The sequence below is a fragment of the Geotrypetes seraphini genome, chromosome 2 (assembly GCF_902459505.1).
Source record: "Geotrypetes seraphini chromosome 2, aGeoSer1.1, whole genome shotgun sequence".
In the NCBI taxonomy this organism is placed as follows: domain Eukaryota; kingdom Metazoa; phylum Chordata; class Amphibia; order Gymnophiona; family Dermophiidae; genus Geotrypetes; species Geotrypetes seraphini.
Genome location: NC_047085.1, coordinates 363,061,218 through 363,078,769, shown reverse-complemented (window position 1 = coordinate 363,078,769; position 17,552 = coordinate 363,061,218). Strand labels below are relative to the sequence as shown.

The following is a 17,552-nucleotide window of genomic DNA, read 5'->3' as shown; positions in this document are numbered from 1 at the left end:
TAAATTTAATAAGGGGGCCAAAAATTCCTGAAAAAAACCTTTAAGTGCCTATATCATCAGTTACAGAACTTCTGGCAGCATTGAGGTATCTCAGAGCTGGATCCGCTCCGGGTACTTATGGTTTTACAGTGGAGTTTTTCAAATCTTTTCAAACTACATTGTTACCTCATCTTTTTAAATTATACCAATCACAACTGACGAAAGGTCAAATATCAGGTACTATGGCTGAAGCTTTAACAATAGTTTTACCAAAGCCAAAGGGAGATCCCATGTTGGTTTCAAACTACAGGCCTATTTCTTTAATTTATGTGGATGAAAAAATTCTAGCTAAACTATTGGCGCTGAGGTTAGCTAAGGCTCTCTCTTATATGATTGGAATGCACAAAATGGGTTTCGTTGCTCAAAGACATTCTGCAAATAACACCAGATTGGCACTTCATATGCTAAATTTAACAAAAACAATGGATGATCCGACCTTCTCTGTCTCTTTGGATGCAGAGAAGGCCTTTGATCGTGTAGAATGGACTTTTAAGTACCAAGCAATGGACTGGTTTAGAATAGGTTCCGGTTTCATTCAAATAATTCAAACTTTGTATAGCTCCCCTTCAGCCAGATTATATATTAATAATGCATTCTTGGAGTGTTTTTGTCTGAAGAGGAGAGTTAGACAAGGATGTCCCTTATCGCCTTTGTTTTTTAATATTGTTTTGGAATCCTTGATATTGGCTATTCAGCAGGCAAAAGAGTTACAGGGAATTCCATATGCAGGTCAGGACTATAAAGTCTTGGCCTAGGCAGATGATATTTTGCTTCATTTGAAAAATCCTGAATCAACCATCCCTCATTTACTGGAATTGATTGATCGTTTTGGAAAATTTTCTGGACATAAAATAAATTGGAGTAAATCAGAGGTTCTTCCATTGAATGTACATTGTTTAAAGGTTTATTTGATCCATTCCCATTCCTTTGGAAGGAAGAGGGAATAAAATATTTGGGTATAATGATTCAAAAAAAATTGAAAGACACAATGACAGTAAATGAAAAATCCTTATTATTGAAAGTCAAAGAAATGTGTGAGTATTGGAATCCATTACATCTTTCTTGGTGGGGGAGAGTCCAAACCATCAAAATGATGATTTTGCCTGTGGTTTATTATCAAATGAGTATGTTATCGGTTTATTTTCAAAGTTTTTTTTATAAAAAACTAAATGGGATTCTTATAAAATTTATTTGGCTGGGTAAAACTGCTAAAATAGCCTTAGTATCTCTGCCAAAATCAAATTCGGGGGGGGGGGGAGGGGAGGGGTAAATTTTCCAAATTTTTATAGGTATCACCAAGCCTTTATTTTGCGCCAGGTTATGTAATGGATCCTTCCTGAACTTATGGTGCATCTACCGGAATGGCTGATATTAAAGAGTCATCTTATGGCCCAATTACGCCTTCACCATATTTTGAGTATCAAGCTTCCTAGAATATATAAGGACAACAGTATTCTTCTTTCTACCTGGAATACATTATAATTTATTAATACTATACTCCCCCAATATTTGCGGGGGTTCTGTTCCAGGAACCCCCGCGAGTGTCGAAAAACAGCAAATACGTTTTTTAGACAGGAGAGGGCAGCCAGAGCACCGGCAAGTGAAGGAAATCACTCGCTGTATGCTCCGACTACGTCTTCCTGTTCTAAAGTTTGGCCTTATCATTCAGGAGCTGCGTGTCAAAGCAGCTCCTGATTGGTGAACTCCAAGATTCAAATAGGCGAGTCTAAAATCCTCTGGAAACATTGGTTGCAGGTAGGCATACGAACTCTAGATGATGTAATTCAGAATGGGAAAATGGTAAATTTATTACAATTGCAACAATCTTTCGGCATATCAAAATCTCAAAGTTATAAATGATTGCAGTTGAAACAGGCCATTCAGAAAGGGTTCCCTGGTTGGCGTAACTTAAAAAATCAGTATAGCATGCCTGGCCTATCTTTCCAGACAGATTTGCAAGGGCATCAGGCTGCCAAGTGGTATAAATTAATATCAGAAACCTAAAACAAGTTTAATAGATATTTTGAGCTTTGAGACAAAGCAGCAGATTTCTGTTACTCAATGGCCACGGATTTGGACTTGGAGAATGAGATGTACAGCGTCATAATCTTTGAGACAATCTTGATTTTTTCTGTTATATAGAATTTTTTGGACCCCTGTTCGTTTACAAAAGTTGGATAATTCAAAGTCTAATAGATGCTGGCACTGTCATCTTGAAGTAGGGACACTGGATAACTTGTTTTATTGTCCCTTGATACTCAACTTTTGGAAGTCTATTTGGGGTAAAATTAATAGGATATTGGAGGCTTCTATTCCACTCTCATATCACATTGTTTTATTTGGGTCTTTATTGCAACCTAAGAGTCCAATTTATTTAAAGAAAAACAGACTGCTTCTTATTATGACGGGGGTAGTAGCTATGCAGTTAATAACAAGAAATTGGAAGACCTGGGACAGATTGAACTTTAAGTTGTGGTGGGAAACTTTATGTCAACATTATAGATTTGAAAGAATGAATTCTGAACAAATGGGACATAATAAAAAATTTAAGGAAATATGGGGTCCATTAGCGGAATTTGTTAAAACTGAATAATCGAATAAGCCTTTAATTCCTAATTGACCTTTACACACATCCTGGGAGGGGGGAAATATACTGTTGTTTGAATGTAAGTGCTGTTTAATGCATTAATTGATTGTATATTCTTTGTACTTTGTATACGATTTGAAAATGAATAAAGCACAGTTACTTACTGTAACAGGTGTTATCCAGGGACAGCAGGCAGATATTCTTAACGCATGGATGACGTCACCGACGGAGCCCCGGTACAGACATTTTTCACTAGAAAGTTCTAGTTGGCCGCACCGCGCATGTGCGAGTGCCTTCCCGCCCGACGGAGGAGTGCGTGGTCCCCAGTTAAGATAAGCCAGCTAAGAAGCCAACCCGGGGAGGAGGGTGGGTCGTAAGAATATCTGCCTGCTGTCCCTGGATAACACCTGTTACGGTAAGTAACTGTGCTTTATCCCAGGACAAGCAGGCAGCATATTCTTAACGCATGGGTGACCTCCAAGCTAACAGAGAGGGAGGAGGGATGGTTGGCCATTAGGAAAATAAATTGTGTAATACAGATTGGCCGAAGTACCCATCCCGTCTGGAGAAGGTATCCAGACAGTAGTGAATGTGTGAACTGAGGACCAAGTGGCAGCCTTGCAGATTTCCTCGATGGGCGTGGAACGGAGGAAAGCCACAGAAGCAGCCATAGCTCTGACCCTGTGGGCCGTGACAGCATCTTCCAGTGAGAGACCGGCCCGAGCATAACAGAACGCAATGCAGGCAGCAAGCCAGTTGGAAAGCGTCCGTTTGGAGACAGGACGACCTAGACGGTTAGGGTCGAAGGACAAAAGGAGCTGAGGAGATGAGCGGTGAGCCCTGGTACGGTCAAGGTAGTAAGCAAGGGCACGCTTACAGTCCAGCGTGTGCAACGCCTGTTCCCCAGGATGAGAATGGGGCTTAGGGAAAAAGACAGGCAACACAATGGACTGGTTGAGATGAAAGTCCGAGACCACCTTGGGAAGGAATTTAGGATGGGTACGCAGAACCACCTTGTCATGGTGAAAAACAGTGAAAGGTGGGTCGGCAACCAGTGCATGCAGCTCACTAACCCTCCTGGCAGAGGTGATGGCAATGAGGAAAAACACCTTCCATGTAAGAAATTTGAGTGAAGTTGTGGCAAGAGGCTCAAACGGAGGTTTCATGAGTGCTGATAAAACCACATTCAGGTCCCAGACGACTGGAGGTGGTTTGACATTGAAGAGGCCTCTCATGAACCGGGAAACCAGGGGATGAGCCGTAAGAGGTTTTCCGAGGATAGGCTCATGGAACGCAGTGATGGCACTGAGGTGGACTCTGATTGAGGTCGACTTGAGGCCAGCATCGGAGAGAGAGAGCAAATAGTCCAGTACGGTTTCCACCGCCAATGAGGTGGGATCGTGATGATGAAGCCGACACCAAGAGGAGAACCGGGTCCACTTCTGATGGTAACATTGGAGGGTGGCCAGTTTCCTTGAGGCATCCAGAATACGACGGACAGGCTGAGATAGATTCTCTGGAGAGGTCAGCCCGAGAGAAACCAAGCTGTCAGGTGGAGCGAGGACAGATTGGGATGCAGTAGAGACTGATGCTGCTGTGTAAGTAGAGTAGGAAACACAGGAAGAGGAATGGGCTCCCTGGAGCTGAGCTGGAGTAGGAGGGAGAACCAGTGCTGGCGAGGCCACCGAGGGGCGATGAGAATCATGGTGGCTTTGTCCCTGCGGAGTTTGAATAACGTCCGCAACATCAGAGGCAGTGGAGGAAAGGCATAGAGGAACCGATCCGTCCAGTCGAGCAGGAATGCATCCGGGGCCAGACGATGAGGAGAGAAGAGTCTGGAACAGAACTGGGGCAGCTGATGGTTGTGAGGAGCTGCAAAGAGGTCCACCTGAGGGGTGCCCCACTGAGCGAAGATGGAGCGGAGTGTGGGGGGATCCAGAGGCCACTCGTGAGGTTGAAGGATGCGGCTGAGATTGTCGGCCAGGGAGTTCTGTTCGCCCTGGATATAGACAGCCTTGAGGAAGAGACTGCGGGCCGTGGCCCAGGTCCATATGCGGATGGCCTCCTGACAGAGGAGGGGAGATCTGGTGCCGCCTTGCTTGTTTATGTAGTACATGGCGACTTGGTTGTCTGTGCACAGGAGAAGAACCTGAGGGTAGAGAAGGTGCTGGAAGGCCTTGAGGGCATAGAACATGGCCCTGAGTTCCAGGAAATTGATGTGATGTTGACGCTCCTGAGGGGTCCAGAGTCCCTGAGTGCGAAGTTCTCCCAGGTGAGCTCCCCATGCATAGGGGGAGGCATCTGTGGTTATGATCATGGAGTGAGGGGGTAGATGAAAGAGTAGACCCCTGGAAAGATTGGATGAGTTCAACCACCATTGAAGAGATTGCTGAAGAGACGATGTCACAGAGATGGGATGAGAAAGAGGATCGGTGGTCTGTGACCATTGGTTGGCTAGTGTCCATTGAGGTGTCCTGATGTGGAGTCGCGCCAGAGGAAGCACATGGACCGTTGAGGCCATGTGGCCCAGGAGGACCATCATCTGCCGAGCTGGAATGGAGTGATGAAGGAGCACCTGGCGGCAGAGGTGGAGCAGGGTCCGTTGGCGGTCGGAGGGGAGAAACGCCCTCATGAGAGTGGTGTCGAGAACGGCTCCAATGAACTGAAGTCGCTGTGTGGGAAGCAGATGCGACTTGGGGTAGTTGATCTCGAACCCCAGGAGATGGAGGAAGGAGATGGTGTACTGAGTGGCTTGTAGCACAAGTGGAGACGTAGGTGCTTTTACCAACCAATCGTCCAAGTAGGGGAACACCTGGAGGTTGCGAGACCTGAGAAAGGCCGCCACCACAATAAGGCACTTGGTGAACACCCTGGGCGATGATGCGAGGCCAAAGGGTAGCACCTTGTACTGATAGTGGTGGTGCTGTATCTGAAATCGGAGGTAGCGACGTGAATTCAGATGGATTGGAATGTGAGTGTAGGCCTCTTTGAGGTCCAGGGAACATAGCCAGTCGTGTTGAGAGAGAAGAGGATAAAGCGTGGCCAGGGAGAGCATTCTGAACTTTTCCTTGACCAGACACTTGTTGAGGTCCCGGAGATCGAGGATGGGACGAAGGTCTCCTGTCTTCTTGGGAACCAGGAAGTAGCAGGAGTAGAATCCCTGACCCCTTTGGTCTGAGGGAACCTCTTCGATGGCATTGAGGAGAAGGAGGGATTGGACCTCCCTTAGGAGGAGAAGGGACTGGGAGGAGTGGGACGCAGACTCTATAGGAGGGTTGTCTGGTGGAAGAGTCTGGAAGTTGAGAGAGTAGCCGTGGCGGATGATGTTGAGGACCCACAGGTCTGATGTGATGAACTCCCAACGGTTGAGGAAGAGTTGGAGACGTCCTCCGATTGGCTGAGGAAGAGGTAATGATGGTGGAAGACTGGCTATGCCCTGGAGAAAGGAGTCAAAAGGGCTAAGATGGTTTTGACGGAGGAAGAGGCTTGGCAGGTTGGTGAGATTGAGAGCGAGCCTGAGTGTGTTGTTGTTGACGAGGTCTGCGAGGCTGCTGTTGGGGCGGGTTGAGAGGCCTGGCCGAGAACCTGCGCTGGTAAGAGGACTGTGGTCTATAAGGACAAGCAGGTGGAGCCTTCTTTTTAGGTTTTACCAGAGTGTCCCATCTGGTCTCATGTGCTGAGAGCTTCTGGGTGGTCGAATCCAGGGACTCCCCAAAAAGTTCGTCCCCAAGACAGGGTACGTTAGCTAGGCGGTCTTGGTGGTTGATGTCAAGATCAGATACCCTCAACCAGGCCAGACGTCGCATGGCAACAGCTATGGCAGACACTCGGGAGGTCAGCTCAAATGAATCATAAATAGAGCGCACCATGAATTTCCGCAGTTGAAGGAGGCTGGAAATTTGTTGTTGAAAGAGTGGAACTTTGCGTTCAGGGATGTATTTTTGTAGGGCGGATAGTTGTTGTACGAGATACTTCATATAAAATGAGAAGTGAAATGTGTAATTATTCGCCCTGTTGGCTAGCATGGCATTTTGATAAAGGCGTTTGCCAAACTTATCCATCGTTTTGCCTTCTCTGCCAGGAGGGCTGGAGGCATAAACACTGGAGCCCTGAGTTTTCTTTAATGTAGACTCAACTAGGAGAGACTCATGGGGCAATTGTTTGATGGTCAGGATATTAAAAATCGATAAACTTGGAAACTTGGAAACTTGGCAATTGAGGTTTGTCAAAACCCAGAATTGGGATGACCCTGTATAGGCTGTCAAGCTTACGAGGAGCTCCGGGGACAGTGAGTGGATTTTCCCAATTTTTATAAAAAGTTTCCCGCAGTATGTCATGGACGGGTAACTTGAGGAACTCTTTGGGAGGTTGTTCAAAGTCTAAGGCATCCAGAAAGGCCTGGGACTTTTTGGAGTCGGACTCTAAAGGAATAGAAAGAGCCGCCGACATCTCCCTGAGGAATTTGGTGAAAGAGGATTGCTCAGGCTTGGAAGTGGTATCGGGCACTGAGGGTTCCTCGACTGTGGATGATGCGTCCTCCTCGGTACCGGGTGGGGATTCTTCCCATAAGTCCGGGTCCCTGATATCAGTGTGCGCATGCCGAGATGTCGGGGTGGAAGGCTCGGTGTGGCAGGTCTTAGAAAGAGACTTGCCAGAGCGCATGGAGACGGTACCGGGAGAGGAAGACCGGTGTTGACCCCGGTCCCGGGAAGAGCGGTGCCATTCTGGGTCCCGGGGAGACCGGTGCCCTTCCTGGTCCCGAGGAGGATCGACCTCAGAGCGGGTCTGTACCACAGGACGAGAACGGAGAGGTTCAGCCGAGAGGGTTGGTATGGAAGTGTTGAGTGGCACCGAGGGGGTGGACAACGGTGGGATGGTGCGAGGCTCGGGCCGGTCTGGTACCGAAAGAAGTGGTGCCAATAGGGTCGGTAGCAGGTGCTGGAGTTGTTGCTGCAGCTGTTCCTGCAATTTGTCTTGGAGTATGGCCGCGATGCGGTCATCCAGGGGTGGCACCGGTACCGCTTTTTTCTTTTTCGGTTCCATAGGTGCTGCTCCACGCCCCGGCGATGAGGAGGCCGATGACGAGGCACTCACCGAGATCGTGGCGGAGCGTTTGCGGGGTCGGCGTGAGGCCGGGAGGACCAGCGTCGCCACTGTGGCAGGTGGGCGCTCAAGGGAGGTGGAAGGCTTCTTAGCCGGCTTACCTGGTGCCAGCGACCCCGAGGAAGGATCGGGCGTCGTCGAAGTGGTCGGTGCCGTCTTTTGCGGTACCGTCGACGTCGCGGCAGTTTCCATAGCAGATCCGGTACCGAAAAGGATATTCTGTTGGATCTGCCGATTTTTTAAGGTGCGTTTCTTAAGAGTGGCACAGCGGGTGCAGGTGTCAGCCCGACGCTCTGGACCCAAACACTGTAGGCACCAATTGTGTGGGTCAGTGAGAGAGATTGGGCGTGCACACCGCTGGCACTTCTTAAAGCCCGGTTGAGGGGGCATGAAGGGAAACACGGCCTCCGCAAAATCAAAGCCGGAGGCTTGTATGATGGCAACAGGCCCCGCCGGGGCCGGCCTGAAAAATAAAGAAAAAACAAAGTTGTTTTTTTTTACTATTTAGAACGGAACAAGAAACCCGAAGGGAAAAAGAGAAAAACAAGAAAATAACGCGAGCGGGAAGGCAAAAAGGAAGTTTTCAATGGCCGTTGAAACCACATGCGTCTTCTTCGCTCCGTGGAAACGAAGAAACTGGGGACCACGCACTCCACCGTCGGGCGGGAAGGCACTCGCGCATGCGCGGTGCGGCCAACTAGAACTTTCTAGTGAAAAATGTCCGTACCGGGGCTCCGTCGGTGACGTCACCCATGCGTTAAGAATATGCTGCCTGCTTGTCCTGGGATAAATAATTTTTTTTAAAAAGGAAAGTTTTTGATCTAAAATTACACTGAGAATTTTTATGCTAATAACCAATTGCAGTGGAGTATTGTTAATTTGGACTTGTGTTGACAGAGATAATCCTTCCTTCCAGGGAAATAGAATGGTTTTAGATCTATATTTTTAATGCCAGCATATTTTTCTTTAGCCAATGATTGATTTTTTTTCAATCTTCTCATTTATCTCATAGATTTGATTTGGGTTTTCAATGTCTACTTGGTATAATAGTTGTATATCATCCCCGTATGCATAGGTTGTGAAGCCTATGGACTGACTCAAGGCATAATTTGCAGCGACTGTAAAAGCAGACAGGGAAAGTTTAGAAGCATATGTAGACTTTTAAACACTGCTCAAACCATGCCCAGAACATCTTCCCTTCAAATCCGTGATTGATTTGAGTTTAAATATGTAAACAACACCCAATCTTTCTAAAATTGCCTCCATTCTCAATTCTGAAGATATAAGGAGAATTATTAAGCCATGAAGGAACAGTATTTATACACTATCAAACTGTTCCTTTTGAATACTGCTCTTTGAGACACCAACCTTCATGATGTCGACCACCTCCTGCTTCACCCTGGTTAACTCCTGTTGAAGGCTTCTGCGGTCTTCCTCACTGGCTTTTTCTATAGCTTTGATCTGTTCATCCATCTCTGACTGCCCTCTTCTTTGTTTTTCTTCTACCTTTTGCGATGCACCTAGAGCTTTCTCAAGCTCCTCAAATGCTGCAGACAAAAAATATATAAAAGTTGTTTTACATAGAAATCCAATTTCATAACCAGTTTACAAAAGTCCAGTGAATGATTCAAGACATCAGCAGCAAAGCTAAGAGGACTATACAGAATGCTAAAAGTCTGATTACTGTTTATTAATTGAAAATGCTTAACTAAATATCTTTACAGTGGATGGTTCATGCCTATTGAAAGAACTCTACAAAATTATTTTATTTTTGTTTAGATATGTTATTTGTTTAATTATATAATAGACCTGTAAGTGAGAAACAACATAATAAACATCATCAAACAAACACAATAAAGGGAAAGGCCAGAAATGGAGAAAATATAGGTGGCATTTTAAATGCTTTAACCACTTAAAATTCATTACAGAAACATCATAAGGCCATTTCCAACAAGAAAGATTTACACAAAGATCCCTTCATATCAGGTTTACTGATGCCAGCATTTGTATCCTCATACTCCTCAAAGGATTTAGGGCCAGAAAGTTTATGCATGAATCAGACATCCACAATCCAATTATTGTTATTCAACTGGCTTGTTTGGGCATTCTTTAAAGGAATACGCCTTTGAAAACAGTGCAACAAAGTTAAAATATTTGGGTGCTCCAATACGGGGAATGCCTATTCTATAATGGCATCTGGGTGCCCCACTGTTATTGCAGCATACTGAGAATGTATATATGATAATTATCAAACACCTCAGAGCCTACTACATAGTTCAATAAATTGGTACGATTATTTTATTTATTTATATATTTTATTTTTTTTTAGAACACCAGAGGTAGCATAATGTTTTGAACATTATCTTCAGTATGGCTCACTTCACACATAAATCATCATTGGTCAAATAATTTACTTTCTAATAAGTATCACTCAGTAAATAAAAAAAAACTGTGTTTCAAAAATATGTTTAAATTCTGTAATTATTTCAGTATCTTAGTATTTATGATAAGAACAGAACACTTATCTGAAAAACATCAGGGACATGGTCCATGTTTTGATGACCTGCATCAGGAGAACTGGTCCACTTAGTATTCTGTTCTATTCTTAAGCAGCCAGTAAAGCTTGAGAACAGAACACTATTAAGTGTTAAAAATGTTATTACAGTATAAAGTTTCTATAACATGCTTATACAGAACAGTACCTTTACAATTTTAAAATTAATTTATTCAGTGAATGTACTTTATGTTCATAAACATGCATTTTTCCATAACCTTCTTCCCATGCACACTTACCTTATTTTTTGTTCCATAAGATGCACTTTTTCCACCCCCAAAAAGGGGGTGGAAATAAGGGTGTATCTTAAGGAGCAAATATAATACCCACCCCCTCCGTACCTTTTTTTTCCATCCTGGCTCCCAGCGCGCTTTCCACACTCTTGCCTTGGTTCCCCTGATCTCTTCCTGTAGCTGTGCATGAGGAAGATGCACGCTTTTTGTGTGCCTGCCTAGTCCCGCACTGCACTCTGAGTCCCGCCAGAATTGACGGCAGCCATTCAGAGTGCAATGCGGGACCAGGCAGGCATGCAAAAAGCACACGCCTACCTCGTGCACTGCTGTGCTGCTGCCGCTCCCAGAAGAGAGCAGGGGAACCGAGGCAGGAGTGCGGAAAGCGCGCTGTGAGCTGGGATGGAAAAAAAAAAAGGTACGTGGTTGGCTGGTTTGAGGCTGGCTGGCGGCTGGCTGCAACTGCACGTGCCCATCACTAGACGTATGTCCTGTACCCTGTCTACCACTAGACCACCAGAGGGGTGGGACAGGGTACAGGATACACCATTTGGTTCAGAATTTTTTTTCTTGGTTTATCCTCCTCTACAGGTGGGTGCGTCTTATGGTCAGGTGCATCTAATAGAGCGAAAAATATGATACATCTTTCCACCCAAATAAAAATGTAACAAATTTAAGTGGTTATAAACCCAAACCTTTTATATGTTTTGCCAATTAATATTTCTTCTTACCAATCCATATAGAGTATTATATCCCAAACTCTGCTCTTCTTGCTTTTGAGTTATCTTTTCAACATACAATATCCCACAGACATATATCAATAAGTAAATAATAATGCAAACTAGTTGTATCCATTCGAAAGTAAGATGACACTAGTTTGCCAATACTACTGATGCTAACTTTCTACCTTTAGTTAAACAATGAAGAGAGGGAACCAAAGTACATACTACACAATAGTAGAAGAAAGCACCAAGAGTCTTGCAATAAGGGACAACTAAAATTTGCTTTATTGACAGACCTGACATGGGCCGTGTTTCGGTGCAACTGCCAGGAATACTACCCCTCCATCCATACCCCTGTCTTGGGACACAATCAAACTATGCAGAATTGCCATCCCCCAACTAATTAGATCAGAATTCATCTGTAAGAAGAATCTGGCTGCCTATGATATACAAGTAGCATATAACATTACATCATCTATGCAATATCTATATAATAAAACCGTAGGCGGCGCATGCGCAGTCTTATCAGCGTGCTTCCATGATCCGTATGTCCGTGGCCGCCAAGACTGCAGCATGCCCCGCGCTTACTACGGCCCCACGCGCAGCTCAGTTCGGCACGGCGGTTTCCCCAGATAGGGGAAGCCGAAAAACTCAATCCTGCCTCATGGTCCTGCCGCCGCTCACGAATTCCCCCCCCCCCAATCCTCCTGCAACAGCCGCTACCGATCCTGTTCAAAGCGGCCTGCTGAGGTTCGCGGCCGCTGTAACGAACCTCGCAGGCCGCTCTCCACATGGTAGCACGTTCCCTCTGACGCAATCGCGTCAGAGGGAACATGCTACCGAGTTGGAGAGCGTCCTGCGAGGTTCGTTACAGCGGCCGCGAACCTCAGCAGGCCGCTTTGAACAGGAGCGGTTGCGGGAGGAGGAGGGGGGGGAGTTTTAACAGGAGGAGTCGCCGAAAAAAACCTTCAGCCGCAGCAGGCCAGCACACGGGAAGGGAAGGGGGAGGGGCCGAACGGAGCAGGGCAGCTCAAGGTAAGAAGGGAATGGGGGGTGGGGGAAAATGTTTCTACTACTCAGCAGGGACCTGGAGGGGAAGGGAAAACCGCTGCTGCTTCTGCAAAGGAAAGTGGTGGTAGGGGAGAGAAGTGAATGGGGGGTGGGTGGGGGAAAATGCTGCTACTACTTCACAGGGATCTGGAGGGGAAGGGAAATATCACAGCTGCTTCTGCAAAATAAAGTGGGGGGGGAGAGAAGGGAATGGGGGGTGGGGGAAAATGCTGCTACTGCTTCAGCAAGGACCTGGAGGGAAAGAGAAATACCGCTGCTGCTTCTGCAAAGGAAAGTGGGGGGGGGGGAGAGAAGATAATGGGGGGGTGGGTGGGGGGAAATGCTGCTACTACTTCACAGGGATCTGGAGGGGAAGGGAAATAGCACTGCTGCTTCTGCAAAGGAAAGTGGGGGGGGGAGGGAAGGGAATGGGGGGTGGGTGGGGGGAAATGCTGCTACTACTTCACAGGGATCTGGAGGGGAAGGGAAATAGCACTGCTGCTTCTGCAAAGGAAAGTGGGGGGGGGGGAGACACAGAAAGAAATACAGACAGACAAAGGAGGCTAGGGAGAGAGACAGACAGAAATAAAGACAGACAGGGGACCAGAGAGACACAGAAATAAAGACAGACAGGCAAAGGGTGCCAGGGAGAGAGAGAAAAAAATTGCAGGAGGGAGAAAGACAGAAAGAAAGGAAGAAATAAACAGGAGCAGGGAGAGAGACATAAAGAAAGAAAGACAGACAGCCATATATTCTAGCACCCGTTAATGTAACGGGCTTAAACACTAGTAAAGAAATAAAACAAACAAAAAACAAAGGAAATAAGGTGATACCTTTTTCTTTGGACTAACTCAATGCATTTGATGATAAGCTTTTGAAGCTAACCCTTCTTCTTCAGATCAGAAATAAGCAAATGTTGACAAATATCAGTATATAGAAAGAAAACATGAAAGCATTTCAGGGATAGCAAGAGGGAGGGGTGGGTGGGCAGGAGACAGAAAGGTGGCAGAGCAGTTTTAAATGTCTTTATAGTGGGAAAGAAAGCCCAGACCTCTATTAAGTCCTGTCTGGTAGGTATCATTTTGATTTCAAAGGTTTTACATTCTTGGATTGTTTTAAAGTTCCATTTTAGTATTCTCATCATAAAATCATTGGTGCAGTGGTCAGTTTTTCCAAAGTGTTGTCCGAGAGAGGTGACATCCTGGTTTGTATTGTAACTCTTTTTTTTGTTTGTTTGTTTATAAATTCTTTATTCATTTTAAATCATAAACAAGTGTGCAATAATATATCCATTAAATTTCAATGTAATTGTTAATATGATATCTATGTAGATTGATTCTGGTCTTTAGCATTTTGTTTATTTCACCGATGTAACATGCCTCTTTGCACTTTTTGCAGTGAATGATGTATACCACATTAGAAGAACATGTGAAGAATCCCTTTATGCTAAATATTTTTTCCCATGAGTGACCATGAGATCTTTTGAGATGTGCTTGCACAGTTTATCACACCACAAGGATGTGTGCCATTCTCTTCTTCATGAGTTTGTATGGGGATCATGTGCCACCGATACCCAGAGGAGGAGGCAGGAGATTGGTTTTACAAATGAAAGAACAAAATGGATTTTCATCTGTATTTGGAAGAACCAGATGGATTAAATCAGAAAATTGAGTTGCACTTGTTTTTTTAATAACTATTACTGGGTGACTGGAGAACTTTCATTTTGAGAACTTTCATTTTGAGAATCTGTATTTTGAAAACTTCTAGTTTTGAAAACTTGCATCACCATCACTGATCGCAAATTTGAATTTGGCATCCAGCGTGAGAGTGAGGCTCTTGACTCGTCAGTCAGCAGTAAATGTGAATAATGTGAGTGACGTCAGACGTTATTTAGCTGGGAGCAGCTTCATTTGGGGTCATCTCTGCTATAGTGAGCGTGTAAGACAGTAAGTCACAGTATTGTTGGAATGTACCTCAGTAAGTCACAGTATTGTTGGAATGTTTTTCTGCTATATGATACATTCCCTGCCACTATTTTTCCATCTTTATTTACGCAGCTTGTGGGCGAAACGACAGCTAGCTTGACGTCGGCGAGGACTGGTGGGGATGCAGTGACATTTAATAATCATTAACGATTTACCCTACCCTGCTGTTGAAGCTAAGTTGCTTGATTTTTTTGATGTTCTAAATTGTACTCTGAAGAAAAATTCTTATTCAGCAGGACAGGAGGGGAATCAAGAACCAGTGAGGATTCATTCCCTTTCTAGTGCAGTTGTAAAAATCTAGCAGCACACAGGGATCTGAGGCTCTCTCCTTAGGAGATAATTAACATGATTTAAAGTATCCAGTGCAGGAAGATGTTTTTCAATGAGTTTGTGCCAACTTTAAAAGTTCTTATACAAATTTGAGAAAGGTATTGGAGTTGAAAATTGGAGCTTGCTTTTTACCAAGTTTTGTTTCAAATTAGGTGACTGACGGAAGGCCAACACAGGTGGAGCTGGGAATATTTCTTTTAGTAATTCATCTTCAGCTCAGGATTGTATATCAGTACCAAGGGGGTCCTATCTTTGGTTTTCTTGTCCTTGTAGTGTAGTAAGTTTTCACTTGGTGTTTTAAGGGATGAGACAGTATTGTTGGAGACAATTTTAGGGTTGTATCCTTTTTGTTTGAAGGATTCAGTCAGGGTCTTTAGGTGTTTATCTCTGTCTCTGGGGTCAGAGCAGATGTGTTGGTATCATGTGGCTTGGTTGTGTATAATGGATTTTTTTTTTTTAATAAGTGAAGGATGAAAGCTGGAATAATGGAGGTAGCTGCATTTGTTTGTGGGTTTCTTTCATATAGATGTTTGTATGTAACCATTGTTGATAGAGACGGTAGTGTCTAGAAAACTGACGTTTTCTGGGGAATAGTCAATTTTGAATTTGATTGTAGGATGGTATGTATTGAAAGAATTGTTTGAGTCTCGAGTCTCTCAGTCCAACTCATCAAAATGTCAACAACATACCGGTGGTATTTCAGGGGTTTTGTCTGAAATGTATTTAGAAATGTCTCTTCTAGTTCTGCCATGAAGAGGTCTGCATATTGTGGTGCCATTCTCATGTCCACAGCTGTGCCTTTGATTTGCAGATAGATATCATTATTAAAGTGGAAATAGTTGTGCGTTAGAATGAAATTAACATTGTAATAGTTTCCGGTCAGTGTTGGTGGTGGTTGATGATTTTAGGAATTTTTCACATACAGCAGTGACATCATCATCTGCAAAATGGTAGCATGATGCACCAGGTGGGGAAACTGGTTTGGTCCCAGTCAACAATGGCAGGAGGGAAGACATGCACAAGTGCAGTAGCACACTACCAAGGGCTTCTGAAAAATAACACTGGGTCTCCACTGGTGATGTCACCCATTAGTGTGAATATAGCATCCCTGCTTGTCCTCAGATAATATATGTAAACCTGAAGTGCTACATTAGACATTTTTTCCTTTTTTATAATGTTTAGAAGTAATACTATTCATTCATATTTCTGTTGAACGTTTTCCACAGCCTTTCCCCTCCTACCCAAATAAAAGGAGTATCTAGATACTACCATCATATAACTCTAACCAGTCAGCTGTATGCACCACTGTGGAGCAACAAAATGACTCCATGAAAAGTTTGCACAATTAAAAGTGATGTAGATCAATAGATAAAATGAATGTGTTTCCCAATATGAGTTTAATGATGTGGACCTGATATGGTCCATGTTTCGGGGTCCTATGAGAGTGTACAGAATATATGAGTATGTGAAAAAGATGGACTGGATGATAATGAAATCGTGGAGATGCACATGTGAAATATGAAAAGTGAACATACTGTGTTCGTGCATTCGTTGCTGTGTGGTTTTTCTTGTTAATAAAAACAGATTTAAACATAAAAATGAGAATTGAGATAAAGGACAACTAAATGATCAAAGCAAGAGAGGGGAAGCAGATATAAAAGATGAGTCATACTGGTATATGATGTCTACATAAAGAGAAATACTGACAAAACATCCAAGGCACCGTAGCTAGAGAAAAGTATGTTCACTTTTCATATTTCACATGTACACCTTCACAATCTCATTGTCATCCATTCTATCTTATTCACATATTCATATATTCTGTACACTCTCAAAGGACCCCAGAGGAAAGTTGTTCACAACTGATACACGGACCATGTCAGGACCACATCAAACTCATACTGGAAAACACTTTCATTTATCTATTGATCTACATCACTTTTAATTGTGAAGACTTTTATTAATAAACTTTGACATCAAGACCAATGACTCCAAAGTTTTGCTTTTTGTTTGGCTTTCCCTATTTGTCTATGGAATCCATAGGTGATATACTTTAGCTTTCCATGAAAATAAAAATAATTCAACAATCTACTGTAATATAACTTATATAACCTAGGTTGAATTTAATTCTTTTTAATTCTGACCACCATTTTTGTGCTATTAATCAAGCTATCTGAGCTGAAGCACAATACTATCAAAAAAACAATGCCAACTATGATAGTCCTCAACTTGTTCCTGATGTAACAGCTTGAAGTGTCACGAAACGATGGTCACATTGGAAGGAGGCTGTGAAGTTTTGAAAAATAAATTGAAGAAGTAGAGACAATTATTAAACAATAATGGGATTCAGAAATAAAAGGGGAGGTTTTTAAGCTTATGACTGAATACATGACAGCTTAAACAGTTGTGGGTAGACAGAGTTCTGAGACTTTTTCCTACATGATGGCAGATAAAGGCCAAATGGCCATCTAGTCTGCCCATCTGCAGTAACCATTATCTCTTTCTCTCTCTGTGAGATCCCACGTGCCTATCCCACACCTTCTTGAATCCAGACACAGTCTCTGTCTCCACCACGTCATCTACCACCCTTTCTGTAAAAAATGATTTCCTTTGATTACTCCGGAGCCTATCACCTCTTAACTTCATCATTTGCCCTCTCATTCTAATCTAGAGCTTCCTTTCAAATGAAAAAGACTCGACTCATGCACATTTATATTACATAGGTATTTAAATGTTTCTATCATATCTCCCCCTCTCCCGCCTTTCCTCTAAAGGCCAACTATGAAATACTTTGATGAAGCTTCATTCCGTTTGTTAGTGTAGTCATCTATTTTAAGTATTCTTGATTATTGTAATGTTATCTATTTGGGTGCTTTTAAGAAAATTTTAAGAAAATTGAGAGTGATTCAAAACACCTAAGTTCGATTGATCTTTGGATTGAAAAAATAGGAG

At 43.8% G+C, this 17,552-nt stretch overlaps 1 protein-coding gene across 6 annotated transcripts in view; it reads right to left on the bottom strand.

Annotated features, from left to right (window-relative positions):
- The window catches only part of GOLGA4 (golgin A4), a 318,629-nt gene that overhangs the window by 113,378 nt on the left and 187,699 nt on the right, over positions 1–17,552 (bottom strand). For all 6 annotated transcript variants that reach the window (XM_033930559.1, XM_033930558.1, XM_033930557.1 and 3 more), the window contains exon 12: positions 9,098–9,276. In XM_033930559.1, coding sequence (XP_033786450.1) covers positions 9,098–9,276 — 179 coding nt within the window. The remainder of the gene's footprint in view (positions 1–9,097; positions 9,277–17,552) is intronic.